At 44.0% G+C, this 17,343-nt stretch overlaps 2 protein-coding genes and 1 pseudogene across 3 annotated transcripts; 2 read left to right on the top strand and 1 right to left on the bottom strand.

Annotated features, from left to right (window-relative positions):
- Positions 1-7,377: 7,377 nt before the first annotated feature.
- On the bottom strand, positions 7,378-9,230 carry RNASE10 (ribonuclease A family member 10 (inactive)). The gene is made up of 2 exons (XM_080680946.1): positions 9,186-9,230; positions 7,378-8,077 (listed from the first exon to the last, which is right to left on the bottom strand). Exon 2 carries the CDS (start codon positions 8,070-8,072, stop codon positions 7,425-7,427), a length of 648 nt encoding a protein of 215 aa, XP_080537072.1. The 5' UTR covers positions 8,073-8,077; positions 9,186-9,230; the 3' UTR covers positions 7,378-7,424.
- Positions 9,231-12,642: 3,412 nt separating this feature from the next.
- Positions 12,643-14,056, top strand: LOC308236938 (U6 snRNA-associated Sm-like protein LSm2; annotated as a pseudogene). The gene is made up of 2 exons: positions 12,643-12,659; positions 13,756-14,056. The product of its transcript is annotated as a U6 snRNA-associated Sm-like protein LSm2 (transcript).
- Positions 14,057-14,467: 411 nt separating this feature from the next.
- Positions 14,468-16,837, top strand: LOC308254638 (protein-S-isoprenylcysteine O-methyltransferase-like; the record flags this gene model as incomplete). The annotated part of the gene is made up of 2 exons (XM_080680893.1): positions 14,468-15,574; positions 16,314-16,837. The coding sequence occupies one exon, from the start codon at positions 14,468-14,470 to the stop codon at positions 15,329-15,331; it is 864 nt and encodes a 287-aa protein (XP_080537019.1). The 3' UTR covers positions 15,332-15,574; positions 16,314-16,837.
- Between the last annotated feature and the right edge of the window lie 506 nt (positions 16,838-17,343).

The following is a 17,343-nucleotide window of genomic DNA, read 5'->3' as shown; positions in this document are numbered from 1 at the left end:
ATTTTTAATGACCTTTGGCGCATTCTTTGTCCAACTTCTGGCTTTATTTGTGATGTGACCATGTTCATTAAAATCTCAAAGAAGGCAAAAACCTTATTAAAAAAGCAACAACAACAACAACAAAAATCTTATTCTGAGCTTTCCAGTAACTTTTTGTGTATGTACTTAGCTATACTACCGGTATAAGCAGTTGGTTTGTATGAGATGATTAAGAAGGCCAAAGATAAAAAGGTTTCTTTTTTTATCCCTTTTTTTTTTTTTTTTTTTTTGTCTATGATATTGCTATTTATTGTGGGGTTTTTGTTGTTGTTGTTAGCCTGTTTGATGTATATGTGAAACAAAGTTGTCCAACAATAAGCAGGAATTTTATTTTGCTGAGTTGTTCTAACAAAAAAAAAAGAAGGAGAAGGAGAAGGAGAAGGAGAAGGAGAAGGAGAAGGAGAAGGAGAAGGAGAAGGAGAAGGAGAAGGAGAAGGAGAAGGAAAAGGAAAAGGAGAAGGAGAAGGAGAAGGGGGAAGGAGAAGGAAAGGAAGAAGTCGAACACTTTCTTTGACCTATCTTGGAAGCAGCATGCCGTCACTCACTTTGATCATGTTCTATTGATTAGAACTGAATCACTAAGTTGAGACCACACTCAAGAAGAGGGGAATTAAGCTCACTTTTAAAAAAAAATTATCTTTATTGTTGAATGTATTACAAATGTCTCCTTTTTATTCCCCATTGACCCCCTCCCCCCACATCTGTCCCTTCCCCCCAGACTTAAGCCCATCTTTTGAAGGAAAGAGTATCGATGAATATGTGGACATTAATGCCACCACAGTAATGAAAAACCATAAAGCTCTTATCAAGCAACTTCTTGTAGAGGGCCCCCTGGGAAGGCACATGGGCATTTCTTTAATTATTGTCAACTGAACCCTAGGCAACAGGCAAAGCTGTGTCTTGGATACACATTTACCAAAAAGGCAGATGTGTTATCAGCATTGACTCTTACCTTTGCCCAGGTGTGGGGTAGTGAGTTTTTGATGTGTAAATCCAGTCAAGCACCAGGAATGCTCGGGCCTACTCAAGAATGCAAATAATCTCCTTTGTCTTGACTTTTGGTGAAACTTCCTGGTATGTGGGGGTATAAAATAAACTCGCTGGATTGGCTCTGGGTCATTGTCTCTCCATCAGAGGATGGTGGTCCCACCCGGTTCCCAGCTTTTTCCTTCTATCTCTGTGTCTTGTCTCTTTCTTTTATTTCTCAATCCCCCGCTCCTCTACTCAGGAATTGGACCTGCTCTCTAGCTGTGCTGGACTCGGAAAAGAGAGAAAATAGTTACAACTTCTGTAAGTTTCTGATATTGATGAGAGATAGCTGACTGTCCCCAGATCAAGTAAGTTGAAAATATGATGTAGTTATAACACTATTGATTTAAGGTCCAGGAGATCTAATCCATCTTTCTTGTGAGTGGTGGTAGCTATACATAAAAAGAAGATCAGGGCATGTTAGCCAATGATTGAGAATGAGCCATGCAAACAATATGAGTTTATTCAATACATATACATTGAGCACCTAAAATGTACAAGACATTCTGTTAGTTCTGCTCAGGATATTTCCCACTTACTGATGAACAAGAACCGAGAGTTTATTTACTCAAGATCAGCTAGTAGATGATAGAACTAGGATCTGAACATAGGCTGTGCAGTTCCAGATTCTGTGTGTTTAACTACTATGAGACATTGACATTAGAGTCTACCTTGGCTGCCTACCTGAAGTGACCTTTAACCTGAACCCTTGCCCTTCAGCTCCTTGAAGATCTTCAAGTAAAATGAATTTTCTATCCCTTCCTTAGAATCTGTACAACAAGCATGTCAGACTCCCTGCCCATGGGCCACATGTGACCCACGATGAATATTTTTGCAGCCCAGCCAACATAACAGTATATAAGAAATGTTTTAATAAAAATTTTGTAACTTAATTTTTATAATATCCTGTTATTCATAATTATTAATAACGAACTACAACTTTCGTTAATGACTGATTACTATAATTGTGTTGCATTCAGTTCCCTTACGTGCGTTATGCGCAGGCATACCATTTCTCTCCACTAATACTAGCAGCGAATATTTTAGCTGCTGATTGCCACATCATTAGTCTTGGATTGACTTGTTTGGTGTACGCAACAGGAAATATTTTGCTTTCGGAGAACAAGAAAAATAAGTTTATTTGCATTATGCTTATTAATTTGTGTAGTTATTTAGTGTCTGGTAATATTCAAGAAAATATTAATTTTTATTAAAATGTTCTATTTTATGTTAATGACTACAGGCCTGGTACGTGAAATTCGTGCACTGGAGGGGGGCGTCCCTCAGCCCAGCCTGTGCCCTCTCGCAGTCTGAGACCACTCCGGGGATGTAGCAGTGCACCAAGTGGCAGGCATCCAGGGAGGAGCCTGAATCGAGGCTGGGCACCGTGCCACTTGCGCTCATCCTGGCCCACTACACCAGCTGCTGCAGCATTGGGAGAGATTCTGAAAACTGTTGCAGGTGTGCTTGCCAACCATGAGCCTGGCTTCTGGCTGAGCGGCAATTCCCTTGTGGGAGTGCACTGACCACCAGAGGGCAGCTCCTGCACTGAGTGTCTGCCCCCTGGTGGTCAGTGCACATCATAGCGACTGGTCATTCCAGTCATTCCACCATAATGGTCACTTAGGCTTTTATTATATAGACTAGAGGCCTAGTGCACAAAATTCGTGCACGGGGTGAGGGTGGGGTTCCCTCAGCCCGGCCTGCACCCTCTTCAATCTGGGACCCCTTGGGGGATGTCTGACTAAACCGGCAGTCGGACATCCCTCTCACAATCCAGGACTGCTGGCTCCTAACTGCTTGCCTGCCTGCCTGCCTGATTGCCCCTAACTGCTCTGCCTGCCAGCCTGATCGCCCCCTAACCACTCCCCTGCCAGCCTGATTGATGCCTAACTGCTCCCCTGCAAGCCTGGTTGCCCCCAGTTGCCCTTCCCTGCAGGCCTGGTCATCCCCAACTGCCCTCCCCTGCCGGCCAGATCTTGCCTCCAACTGCCCTCCCCTGCCAGCCTGGTCTCCCCCAACTGCCTTCCCCTGCCGGCCATCTTGTGGTGACCATCTTATGGTGGCCATCTTGTGACTATGTCACGGTGGCCATCTTGTGATGATGTCGCACGAGGGCATTGTGCGATGCCACCTAGGCTTTTATTATATAGGATTACTCATTTATTTCAGCCCTTTATATTCAGCAGGTCTCTATTGAAATAAACCTATGTTTCTATGAAAATCGAAGCTTTTTTTTTTTTGCAGCTCACATAAACTCAAACCTTGTTTATTTGGCCCATGTTAGCCTTTGAGTTTGACATGCTTGATGTACATCTTAAAGAACCAGCCTCTGTTTGCCTTGCTCTTAGCAAAGTGGCTTAAAAGCAGAGCCAGGATGGAGATTCTTGAGCTAGTGATTTACTGAGAGAATGCTCTCAGGAGAAACCTTTAGGAAAGTAAGGGAAGCAGGATAGGGTAGAAGAAAAAGCTTAATGTAGAGGTGATTTAAGCTTCAAGTCTAGCCTCAAACCTGATCCCATTGGAAGCTATACAACATGATTGACATAAAATTAAGACCAGAGTTCTTATATCTGTATTGGCTGTCATTGGCTGTGGGCCACCCTTGAGGGAAGAACAAAACCTCCTAGGCATTGCCAATAAGGAGGCCCCCTCAGGCTGGAGGCAAGTCTGCACCATGAATTCTCAACATGCTCCCAGCAGCTGGGGGATGGCTACACCTCCCCTCACACCAAAGGATATTTATGTTTATCAGCTTACCCTTTGGATATCCTTTCTTTCACCTTGGAAATACATTATCCTGACCCCAGGCTACTAACGCAGTTGCTTGCTGTCTGTTGGCCTAACTTAGCCAGACCAGCTTTCTAGAGCAGTGCCAAATGCTGCATCTAATTACATCACCTCCCCTCTTCCTAACGTAATTATCCCCTACAGGTCTCATTTGTAGTGGTGTTATAAGGGCAGATACAATGCCTGGTTTTAGTTTTTTTGTTGTTGAAGATGTGTTGTTTTTTAAATGAATGGATACCCAGTAATGAACACACTGCCAACCTCATGCAAAAGCAGTCCCAGAATAAGTGCTCTTTTGCTCTTTGCTATTCTTGTTGTCACCTATAAAAGTGCTGAAAATCCCACTCATTCTTTGAACATTTTATATCCTTGTGTATAGGGATACACAATAAGTTCATAAAGATGCAATTCCACACACCAGCCTCATGCTGATGCTGGAGAGCTGACATTTTCAAATAGTGGAGCATCCCAATGCCTCCTAAAATCCTACATAAATAGGTAACGCTGTCATGCCTCAATGTGAACACACATTTCACTCACAGTCCCTCTGCTTAGCCTTAAAACCACCATTTTCCTCTTCCCTTTATTCTTCCCCTAAATCCAACTTTTACCTGGTTTCTAAATCATAATTCTAATAGAGAGCTAGCCCAAGTCTCCTGGAGGTGAAATCTCTGTGATTGGAATCACTTTCTAGAGACTAACTGAAGCCCAGTTTGCAAATGTGAAGAGGGAAGGGCAGGCTTATGGTTAGGATGCAGGACACAGAGGCAGGAACAGCAGGAAATCACTTGCTAAATCTCAGTATTGCTAAAAATAGCAACAACTCTGCCTCTTGGAGTCCCTTTTCATCCTACCAGGAGTGAGTCTCTGCCTGATGATATAGCTTTTCCACCTTGGGATCGTCTGCCAAGAATGAGAGCACTTGAGGGGTTTGAGGAGAGTCTGTCACAGACATGAACATGAGACATTACCCTGGATTTGGGTGTGGGTGGCCCTGGCCAAATGGGGGAGGAAGGGAAAGGGGCATGGGACCCTCATTAATATAAACAATTTGATTTTAAAATGTTGTAAATTTTGAAGGCCCAAGTGAAGTATAATGACTTATTAAATGAAGATTTAGAATTATGGGTAGAGAAAAGATGCATATTTGTTTATTGTCCAATCAGTACACAGGCAGATTCTTTGTGGTGTGCAGACACTATCTCTTCCTGTTAAATCTAGGAGCCATTTCTTCATTCTTGGATAATTTTGTATCTTTTGCCACAAGAAAAAGGCAGCACTTCCTTTTTTTTTTTTATAAAAAGGTTACATTGTTGATAATGGCTGCAAGTCTTACCTAGCACCATAGTCCATTAGTTTGCTGGAACAAAATGCCATAGACCAGTCATCTTATAAACAACAGAAATTTATATCTCATAGTTTCGGAAGCTAGAAGTCCAAGACCAGGGTGTCAGCATGGTCAGGGAGGGCCCTCTTTGGGGTTGAAGATCCTCAAATAATTCTCAGATGGAAGAAGGGGCTAGTGAGCTCTGGGGGATCTCTTTTATTAAAGCACTAATCCCATTCATGAAGACTCCATGACCTAATCTCCTCCCAAAGGCCCCACTTCCTAACACTATCACATTGGGCTTTAGGATTCTAGCACGAATTGGGGACAGGACAATACACATTCAGACCATAGCACTTGGAGTATGCAGGAGAATGAGAATAATAATTCATTTTCTGGTCATGGGGAATTTGCCTTTCGGAATTATATAGTGTAAACATAAAACAACACATCTTCTAATTATATCTTCTCTTGAACTCTTTAGGCCATGATCACTGCATTCCTAGGATGTGACCTCTTTCATAACTGACCACACCACATCCCTGTCTTCCACACATTGCCACCAGCCAGAAGGACAGACAAAGGGCCCCTGGGCAGAGTGAAAGAACAGTCCTGTTTATGCAAGCAATGACTATCTTTCATCTTGCACAGATTAAGACCAACTCGAAAAAAGTACGCCATCACCCATCAATCAGAGCCAAGAGGGGACATTGATTGGAAGTGCCCCACTGGCATTGAAAAACAATGGTCTCACAAGTTCTTGCAGGAGACAGGAGCAGCCCCCCATACTTCCATGTGGTGTGGGGCCTGCAAACGGGTGTAGTAACCACTCTGGTGCCAGCAGTTGGGGGGTTCAAAGGAAAAGAAATGTGTACTGATGCCCCTGCCACCGTCAAGTGTTATAGAACAGGAGTAGCACTTGGATGGCTGAAAGCCTCCAACACATGTGCTCAAGTTCAAAGATCAGTAGTGACCATTGGTAACCCAGAGTCCTAAATTATCCTATGTACAGGATGTGTTTGAGTCACCCAAAATCAATATGTCAGCACCATTCTGGTGACCTGCAATCATGTGATCCCACAAAAGAAATGCCACACCAGCTAGAAGGAGCCATCCACTTGCCAGGCCACCCTCCTGGAACCAGGGTCTGGATTCAGGGGCCTATGATGACCCCCTGGGCACAAGTTTCAGAACTCTTTGGAGGCAGCTGATTGAAAGAAATGAGATTCAGGGCAACAGCTGTCAGTCCAAGCTCAGGGTACCTCACCTAGATGTCACTGTTTGTCCCTGACACCAGAGGGCGACTTTCTATGTGAGGTGGGAGGAGAAGAAAGAAGAGTGCATGTCAGAGAATATTAGCCATGTTAGGAATTTGTCTAGTAGGGGAACCAAAAGCATTTTAGGGTTGGTAATGAAATGTGAAAGGGTCCCAAGTTTGACTTCTTCTTAACCAAAAGCTACACAATTCATTGTATGGTGAACTATTAAGACACTAGAATGAGTTCTGTCTTGGTCTGCAAGACCATAACACCTTACCAGCAGACCCCTAAATTCCCAAATCTAGGCCCTATTCAGACCCTGTTCCCTTGACTTGGGGTGGTGAACACACAATGCAGTGTACAGATGATGTGTTGTGGAATTGTGCACCTGAACCTGGATAAGTTTGTTAACCAGTGTTACCCCAATAAAGCCAATAAAAGGAAAAAAAGAAAGAAAGAAAAAACACCCATTCCACGTAGTTCTCCAGATGTAGTCAGAGATGCAATTACTTTAGTTTGCATCTGCAGCGGAGAAGTGCTGTGTGGAAAGTCCAGGTTTATCACCCTAGAGACTCAGGGTGGGTAGCAGGGAAAGACATGGGTAAGGGATGCATTAAACTCTTGTAGTCCACACCCAAAGGCAAACAGACCAGGAACAGACTAATGACCAGGACCACAGGAATACATTTATTTCTTCACCAATCTCTTCCCAGGGCAGGAGATAGGATGAGAGGAAGGACCTATCTAGATATCATTAACCTACTCTACCACTGCTAATCCCACGAACACAATACAAGCGATGTGAACCCTAGGGCAAAGAATAATTGTGTTTTCATGAGGGGATAATAAAAAAATAGGCCAGCCTTTCTTCCCAGAACCTTTATTGCAAAATACCTAAGAGGAGGGAAACAGCAGGAGAAAGAGGAAGTGGAAAGAGGAAGAGGAGAAGGTGAAGAAAAAGAAGAAAGTAAGTTGCTTCATTATCTAGGCATTACCTGGACCTTCATGTCATTACAGGATATAATAATGAACTTTTCAAAAATGAAAGTTAGGTAATTGCAGTGAGGAGTGACTTGGCCTGGTTTGGATAACCTGCAAAATGTCAAATCAAAAGGACGGGAGCTTTTGTGACATTTGCCTCCCTGGAGCTCACAGGCAACGACAGGACCCTTACAGACAGCTTTGACTGTATCTACCTCCTCGTGGATGAATGTGTACTGGGTGATGCATGTGTGGTTGTGCTCCTTCATCTTGTGTGCCATCATGGTATTGCATTCCCGGGCCATCAGGTCAAGCCTGGGATAGTCTTTGTTACTCTGAGAGAGAGCCTCAGCTCTGAGCATCTTGTTTCCTCCAACTTCATCTTCATTGACGATGGTCTCTTCAGGCCAGCCAGGTTGTACCACTCCTTTGTTGCTAAGCAGCAGGGTTTCTGTTGTTCGGGTGCCCTCTCCCTCCTTAGTGGCTCCAGCCTTGTCCTGTGAGTCACTGGACCAAAATTCATTCAGGGATTGATCACTATCCTCCAGGACCGCTGCAGCCATCCGAAGGCCCAAACCCAGGCCCATCCCAAGGCCCAGCAACAGCAGCAACATCATAAAAAAGATTTGCACCAGAGTCAGCTTCATTTTTCCTGGAGGGAAGGAGGAAAAAGGAAGGACTGACTTTAAGATGAAACTTGGCTCCACTAAAGCCCCTAGGCTCCTTAAACCCTGACAGCAAAGCCTTTGGCATCTCCTTTCCCTTTCCCTACATTACCTCATGCCCCTCAAGTCACCTCCTGTCCCTCCACACCACATTCCCTGTTGTTGTGTAATGATGTGTGGGTCCTACAGAACAGGAAGAACCAGGGGAAGTGGTTCTAAAATTGGTTCATCTGTGGGGCAACAGTAGAGGGAAGTTGACTCAACAGAAATTAGTTCCAAGTAATCCAAGAAACTGGTTGAGAAGACAAACAACTACAGTGTCACACTTCCCTTGAGAGAAGTTATTATAGACTAGAGGCCTGGTGCACAAAAATTTGTGCACTGGAAGGGTCCCTCAGGGGATGTCCACTGGCCAGTTTAGGCCCACTCCACAGGGGATCGGGCCAAGCTGGCAGTCAGACATCCCTCTGGCAGCCTGGGAGTCCTCGGGGGATGTCCACCCGCCAGCTTAGGCCTGCTTGCTGGTGGATCAATGATTCTCTCTCATCATTGATGTTTCTATCCCTCTCTCCCTCTTCCTTCCTCTCTGAAATCAATAAAAATATATTTTTTTAAAAAACACAAATGTACTAAAAAAAAAAAATAAGGCCTTCCCTAAAAGAAAAAAAAATGCTATAATCTGTTGAGTAGGTAGGAATATTGTATCAATGCTTGATATACTGAATTTGTAAAATTGTATTATCATTGTTTAAGAGAATCATTGTTCTTAGGAAATGAACCCTGAAATATTAAGGAACAAAAGGGCATGATGTATTCATACTATTCTCAAACCCCATGTGGTTCAAAATATAGGTTATATGTATATGTGTATATGTGTACATGTGTTTAGAGAGAAAGAAAATTGTTTTTAAAAAGTGGAAACAGTTTTTTTTTAATAATGTATCTGGATAAAAAATATTATCTATCTATCTATTATCTATCTATCATTATTGTAATTTTTCTTTAAAATTGAAAATATTTCAATTTTTTTAATTTTTAAAAGAGAAAGTATAGTCTATGTTGTTCCCTGGGGCACCCAACACCACTGTGACTTACCTGCACACTTAAGTAGCTTCCAAAATTGTTTCCTCTTGTTTAACAAGTTCTTCTCTCCCAGGGTTGCCTTCCCTCTGAGAAGTGCATTGGATGTTGGTCTTCAGAAAAATGATTACCACCTTGTGGTCCACATGCTCTTAAACCCAGATTTATTCCTAAGCCTACTCCCCTCCCACTTCCCCCACTCAGCGTAAACTAAGCCAATTCTCCTTTCTGCTCCCACAAGCACTTTGAAGTAAGGCTATTTTGGCATTGAGACAGGCCCAGACATCCAAGACAGGAAATGTCTTGAGCCTGGGAAACTGCAGTTTGATTTTGTCAATAAATTGTTCCATTCCTGAGTTACACCCACTCTTCTGTGGTTCATAGCACCCTAATCTTGTCCATGGATTTTAAACCAAGCCATTTCCTTACATTCTCCATATGTACTTCCTTTAATCATTTCCTGTCACTTCTGGAATGTCAAGATGTTTGGCCTTTATTTGTTCATCCCACCAAAATGGCTATTTTGCTTTTCACATTTTAGAACATTTGGAGTATATGACTCAATCATAAGTTTTTACATATCTTTCCTATGAAGCCTATCTCAGCTTTCCACTCTCCACTCCTCTGCCATTTTCCCATAAAAATATCTAGATTTTTCAATTCTGATAATTTAGCGCTAGAAAAGAGAATATCCAAAGCTGCACCATCACTATCAGTCCCTATCACCTGGGTGAGTAAAACTAGGAAGTTTACAATGCTTATTCCAATCACTTCTTTAACTAAAAGTGACATCATGAGTTAATATTTTTAAAAGCACTTTGGAAATTAATAAAGCAACATACAAACCCTCTCAAAGACATAAGCAAGCCCCTTGACAGAGAATGTTTTATTTTGTCATTCAAGCTAGAGTTTTCAAATGGTGGTCTGGGAGCCTTTTCTGTGATCTGCAAAGTCTACCAAGTTGGTCTTTTGCAGTGCTGATATTGACAATTTACAGCAATAATAATAAAAACAACTATCAATATTGAGCACTTACTTCATGCAAGGCATTTATTGCATTTCACCCTCACAATATGTTTGTGGTATTCCTCTTTAGTGCCCATTTTGCCCATTCGTTTTGGTGAGGTCTATTTGCAACATGGAGAGGGAATAAAGACTCCTCCGATGAACCTGTGGCTGCCTAGAGTCAGCAGGGGTAACATATTCAACTACATGCATCACCTGTCTCTTTATAACTCCAGTAGTTTTCTTCCTATTAGGGATTGTTTGAAAGTAACCCTTAATTAAATATGAAGAAATGACCTCTGTGTTCAGTCTACGTATATAACCTTCAGACTGGACAGGTTTTTATTTTTGTTTTTTCCTCTTATGACTAGAGTTTTCTCCTCTTCCAAATTTGAATAATACTTCATAGGGATGTTGTGAATGTTATCTAAGATACTGCATATAAAAGGATAAATGTATTCTATTGCTGTTATTGCTATTACATATTACCAACACATGCTCATTATTCTATCAATGCCATTTTCCTGTTTAGAAATAACACATACTAAGTAATGCACCTACCAACACTGCTCAGTGCTTCTAGAATAAGTCAAACAATATCCTAGAATCTCAAAGTAGGAATTAAGGCTTATATAGACTGACACTTCATTTTACAAATAAGGAAGTGACTCAAAGAGGTTAATGTCTCAGATGCTATAGATAAGTAATGGCAATTCTGATAGTAGAACTTCTGACTTCTAGTTAAGCAAAATTTATGATGATGACTAGATAGATGATAGATAGATAGATAGATAGATAGATAATAGATAGATAGATAATAAAGATATATATAGAGAGATAGATACTCTGATTAGAAAATTGATAATGAAGCATTTTAAGACTTAGTTTCTAAGCATAAGCACTATTTCTCATTTCAAATTAATCTAAAATATGGACTTTCACTTGCAGTCAAGATGGAATAATAGCAACTGGAATTTGCCTGAAACTCCTATAAAAATGAACGAGTTACATAAAACACACACACACACACACACACACACACACACACACACACACAGATTTTAAAGACATTGGAAAACAGGCAATGCAGTGATCACTGAGAGATGGGAAACAAGATGGGCTTACTCCCTGGAGTTTCTGGGCCATGTGGCAAAGAGAAAAGGAACCCAGGCTGAGTCTATCAGTCACACTAAGTTGGGAATATAGATCGGGAGTCCAAGGAGGTCAATGCAATTAGAGTTCACAGGGCAGAGCATGAGGTGGGGTACAGGACTGCAGAGGAAGAACTCCAGAGATCTGCAGTAGAATGATATCAGAATGGCTCACATAAAAAAATAGTGACAATATCAAACACTGGCAAAGATGTGGAGAAACTGGATCTTGCCGGAAGCCAATTCCAGCATGTCAGCAGGGCTGAATCATGTGGAGATGGCTGAGGGCATTTCCCCACACCTAGAAGATTTGCATAAAGGATTGCTTGCTGCCAGACAGCTGAGGGCATCTTAATCTATATGTTATTGCCTCCTCCTGGCCAAATCTGACCGGAGGTAATTCTTCCAATCTGACAATGGATTCTGTGTACCAAACCCTGGCCTTTGAAGTGTATATCTACCTTGCCTTAGGACAATTTGTGTTAATAAAAAGCAAGGGGTCCTGAGACAAAGAAAACTTGATTTCTTTATCCAAGCTCCTTTGCTCCCCCCCCCAAATGCCTTTCAAAATTATGTTTCGTCTCTGGACTCTTGATTAATTTACACACAGCACTTCTCCACATTCCTGAACCTTTCTAGATGCTGGATCAAGAATCCCAGCAGATCTCTCATACATTACTGTTGGAAATGTAAATTGATACAGTCATCCTAGAAAATAGTGTGGCAGATTCTTAAAATACTGAATATACACTTACCCAGCAATCACACTCCTGGGCATTTATCCCAGAGAAATGAAAACATGTCCACAAAAAACTCTGTACATGAATGTTAATAGCAGTTTCATTTGTACTAGCCCATAACTGGAAACAGCCGAAGTATCCTTCAATAGGAGAAGGGCTAAACAAACACTGGTACTTATATACCATGGAATACTACTCAGGAACAAAGAGGAATGAGGAAGCCACGATGGCTCAGTGGTTGAGCATCAACCTATGAACCAGGAGGTCAGGGTTCCATTCCCAGTCAGGGCACATGCCTGGGTTGTGGGCTCGATATCCAGTATGGGGCATGTAGGAGGCAGCCGATCAATGATTCTCTCTCATCATTGATGTTTCTATCTCCCTCTCCCTCTCCCTTCCTCTCTGAAATAAAATAAATAAATAATAAACAGGAATGAGCTATTGGTACACACAACAAATTGGATAGATCCCAAAGGCATTTTGCTAAATGGGGGGGGGGGGGAATCAAGTGGTCATGTACTGTATGATTCCATTTATATGACATGGAGAATATAGTAGTGGTTGCCAAGGGTTAAGATGGTGGGGATGGGGATGTAGGTGTGACTATAAAGAAGTACCACAAGGGAGATTTTTGTGGTGATGAAATAGTTCTGTATCTTGACTGCAGTGGTGGTTACATGAATCCACATATGAAATACAATGACATAGAAACACACACACACACACACACACACACACACAATGCTAATGTCAATTGCCTAGTTTGATATTATAGTAGTTAGGTAAGATGTAATCACTAGAGGAAACTGGGTAAAGGATACATGGGACCTCTGTGTGCCATCTTTACAACTTCCTCTAAATCAACAATTATTTCAAAATAAAAAGTTTTGTAAGTGTTAATATTCATTATAGAAGTTCTACATAATAGTATAACAAAACACGCAAGACCTTTATATACATTTTGGTGTATTTCCTTGCAGTTTTCTCCCACCCCACCCAACCCTGTGTGATGTTAAGTTCAGCATTTCTACTAAAACTACAAGTTGAGCCCTAGCCTGTTTGGCTCAGTGGATAGAGCATTAGCCTGTGGACTGAGGGGTCCTGGGTTCAATTTCAGTCAAGGGCACATGCTCGGGTTGCAGGCTCCATCCCCAATGCAGGAGGCAGCCAATCTATGATTCTCTCTCATCATTGATGTTTCTATTTCTCTCCCTTCCTCTCTAAAATCAATAAAAATATATTTTAAAAAAAAACCTACAAGTTGATGTGTTGGATGGCAATTAAATAGAGTGAGTATAGGAGTCTGGATTTCAGAAGAGTGTGAGCTGCAAATGCAAATTTGGAGGATTTCAGGACATGACTAAGTCATGAGACAAAATGAAAGTGAGTGTCAAGAGAAGGTTGGCTTTTTACTTTATTTCTTTAAATGGGAAAATAACAGCATGTTTATTGATAATAAAGATCAAATAGAGAAGAAATCTTGACAATGCAGGAACAATGATTCTGAGCATTCAGACTCTAAAGATGGATTGCCTAGGTTTATGTGTGTAAAGGTGTTATTTTATCTGTAAATTACACTTCCGGTAGTAAAGAGGACATATAATATGTTTGCTATAAAAGATTGAATCTGGTGACATGGTTGAGAATCACTGGTTTAAAAATATTAGTAATAGGCCCTCGCTTTCCCAGTCCTGCCGGCAGCCTGCTGCATGAGCACCCTGCTTTCTATTCCTTTTTCAAGACCTTGTGGGCAAGGACATGGTCGTGGAATTCAAGAGTGACCTGGGACCCTCCATTCTGTGGATCAGTATCTCAACATCAAACTAACTGGCATCAGTATCACAGACCCTGAAGAATACTTTCACATGTTATCAGTGAAGAACTGCTTCATGTGCAGGCCGCTCGCTATGTGCAGTTCCCCACAGATAAGGTGGACACGCAGTTACTACAGGATGCAACGAGGAAGGAGGCCCCGCAGCAGAAACAGTGATGACTCCTCCTCTACCCCTTCCCTCTTTCATTGATGATTTGGACCTGGTGTCCCATCCCAGGACCCCTCCTTCATACTTGAAATGTTGTGTTTATTGTTTTTCAATGGTGAAGGTGCTTTTTTTTTTTTTAAGGGATGAGTAGATGAGAGTGGAGAGCAGCTGTCCTCAGTGAGAAGAGGAAGATAAGTTGTCTGGGGAACTGCAAGTGTCCCTGGTCTCAGGCACCTCGCTTTCTTACTCCTTCCCCAGAGATGGTAGGAGAATCTAGATCTCTCCAGGGCAACATGTGATTCATTTTGGGGATGGAAGGAAGCTGTCCCACATCAGGAATAAAATGTATGGTGCAAAAAAAAAAAAAGGGGGGGGGGTGGCTACAGCCGGCGCCGCGCCCGCTGTCCGCCGCCTGCGCCATGGCGGGCTGCGCGGCGCGGGCTCCGCCGGGCTCCGAGGCGCGGCTCAGCCTGGCCGCCTTCCTGCTGGGCGCCTCGGTGCTGGCGCTGCCGCTCCCGCTGCTCACGCGCGCCGGCCTGCAGGGCCGCACGGCGCTGGCGCTCTACGTGGCCGGGCTCAACGCGCTGCTGCTGCTGCTGCTCTACCGGCTGCCGCGCTACCAGATAGCCGTCCGAGCCTGCTTCCTGGGCTTCGTGTTCGGCTGCGGGGTGCTGCTGAGTTTCAGCCAGTCTTCTTGGAATCACTTTGGCTGGTACATGTGCTCGCTGTCCCTGTTCCACTATGCTGAGTACTTAGTCACGGCGGTCAACAACCCCAAGAGCCTGTCCCTGGACTCCTTCCTCCTGAACCACAGCCAGGAGTACACCGTGGCTGCCCTTTCTTCCTGGATCGAGTTCACCCTGGAGAACCTGCTCTGGCCAGAACGGAAGCAGGTCACCTGGCTCAGCGCCACGGGCCTGCTGATGGTGGTCTTCGGAGAATGCCTGAGGAAAGCGGCGATGTTTACGGCTGCTTCCAACTTCAACCACGTGGTGCAGAATGAAAAGTCAGAAACCCACACTCTGGTGACGAGCGGGGTGTACGCCTGGCTCCGGCACCCTTCTTACGTTGGGTGGTTTTACTGGAGTATCGGAACCCAGGTGATGCTCTGCAACCCCATCTGCGGCGTGGGCTACGCACTGACGGTGTGGCGGTTCTTCCGCGACCGGACGGAAGAGGAGGAAATCTCCCTGATTCACTTTTTTGGCGAGGAGTACCTGGAGGGTAAGAAGCGGGTGCCCACGGGCCTGCCTTTCATAAAAGAGGTCAAGGTGGAGCTGTGACCCCCGGGGTCCACGGCGCCTCCCACTCTGCGCAGCCCGAGACAAAACGGCCTCCGGTTGGCCGCTGTGCAGGATGGATTTTCTTAATCACGTTATACTCACCATTTCCTCTTCGGGACATCCCTCAAGACCAAAGGTCAGAGGCCTTAGGACCAAAGGACCCCTTCCCCCAACTTCCCGGAGCAGTCTGTCCTTGGGCTAAATCAAGAGATGGGACGAGGATGAAAGATGAACAAGGAGCAGGTAACAGCAGTATCAGCAGTGCGCTGGGCGAGCCAGGCTGCAGGAGCCCAGCGGTCCTCTGAGGCCTCGCTGCATTTGGGCTGTAACCCAGCCCCCGCCCTGCAGGAGGTGGACTCCTTACTCGGAATCAGGTTTCTTCCGCGGGAAGGGGCGTGGGCACCAGGGCTCTCTAGCATTAGAGATACATTTTAACCGAAACACGAGCAGCACAGCCCTAACCTCCTCATCCCCATCCTCCATGGGCGTATGAGCATCTATCCAGTGTTAAAGACACTTCCTGATGAGGCTCTCCCTATATTTATCCTATTTACACACCTGTTTTTATGAATGGCCGTGTAAGTTCAGAGGGGCTCGGTGTTGACAGCCCCAACTCTTATTTGGCAGAAAGGAAGCATCCACACCCTGAGGAGTGGCCGAGCAGCTTTGTGTTACCAGGGCACCCCTGGGCCCCTGTGGCCTCCCGGCTCCTGCCCCTGCCCTTCTCCCCAGTGGGGGCTGTCATCAGTGGCAGGCATGTCCAAGATGTGTCCTTCGTCCAAGAAACGCTTCCTGGACGCCTGCTCTGTGCGAGGCCTTGTCAGACACTGGGAAGTACTGCTCTCCGTCGATTTGGGGTTTATTCTTACTTTACCATAGCGTGTAGTTTTATGTTTTGATTCAAATCTATTAACTATCGATTTTTATGTTCCGTTCTCAAAATTTCATCGTCCCTGATGCCACTTCAAACTGTCTTCCAAAGGGATTTGAGCGCTCGCACAGCTACACAATGCAAGGCGACTCGTGAAAGTCTTACAAAGAGCAAATAGACCCGACCGAAAATTAGTCATATTTTTGTCTTTCCAGTTCAGGGAGAGCGGCTGGCTTTAGGAGTCAAACATATGAACTGTAAAGACTCTCGTTTAACTCTGGACTAGACAGGAGCGTGGTCTGTGTGAGATCCTTCCCCGCAGGGCGGCGGCGCTGGGACCGCGAACGTGGAGGCGGAGCCGCGGCGGAGCACAGACCTGCCGCCTCCGAGGAGCCACTACCTTTCCGTGCCTAGACCTCCCCATCTGCAGAATGGGGTCAATACCGCCTACCTCAATGGGTGTTGTGAAGACTTAGAAGAACGTCAAACGTTTTTAATTCTTAGGTGATAGAGGACATTGTGGAATCTGTACTGGGTGAGAGTTGCGCAAAAATGGACGTTCGGTTAACTGTACCAGATGCCGGAAATGTGTGTGCAAAAGAGCATTTTACCGACTCAAAATAGTATTAATTTCTAAAAAAAAAAAAAAAGGGAATTAGTAATGGTAGGGGTCTTGCTACACTGTGCACACAGGAACTTGTTCTTCATTCTGCAGTTACAGCTACTTCTGCCTAGGGACTGTTGACTGGCTATAAAAATCCAGCTCAGCCTTATGGCTCTCCAGTTATGAAGAGTTTCTTAACATGGGAGACGTGGAAACAAAAGAAGGAAAAGAATGCTGAACAATGTTTTACTAATAAAGAATCAAATTTGCCCAGCCGGCATGGCTCAGTGGTTGAGCATTGACCTATGACCCAGGAGGTCATGATTCCATTCCCAGTTAGGGCATATGCCTGGGTTGCAAGCTGAATCCCCAGTGTGGAGCGTGCAGGAGGCAGCCAATCAATTATTCTCTCTCGTTATTGATGCTTCTATCTCCCTCTCCCTTTCTTTCCGAAATCAATAAAAATATACATTTTTTTAAAGAAGAATCAAACTCTGCTGTGGATCCCAAATAAGCCATTAGCTTTTTTCCCAGGGT

The sequence above is a fragment of the Plecotus auritus genome (genome assembly GCF_963455305.1).
Source record: "Plecotus auritus genome assembly, chromosome: 1".
NCBI classification, from domain to species: domain Eukaryota; kingdom Metazoa; phylum Chordata; class Mammalia; order Chiroptera; family Vespertilionidae; genus Plecotus; species Plecotus auritus.
The sequence above is the reverse complement of the archived record's forward strand: the minus strand, read 5'-3'. Positions and strand labels throughout refer to the sequence as shown.

Coding starts and splice junctions, on each gene's coding strand:
- RNASE10 (XM_080680946.1), bottom strand. CDS start 8,072: ATGAAGCTGACTCTGGTGCAAATCTTTTTTATGATGTTGCTGCTGTTG.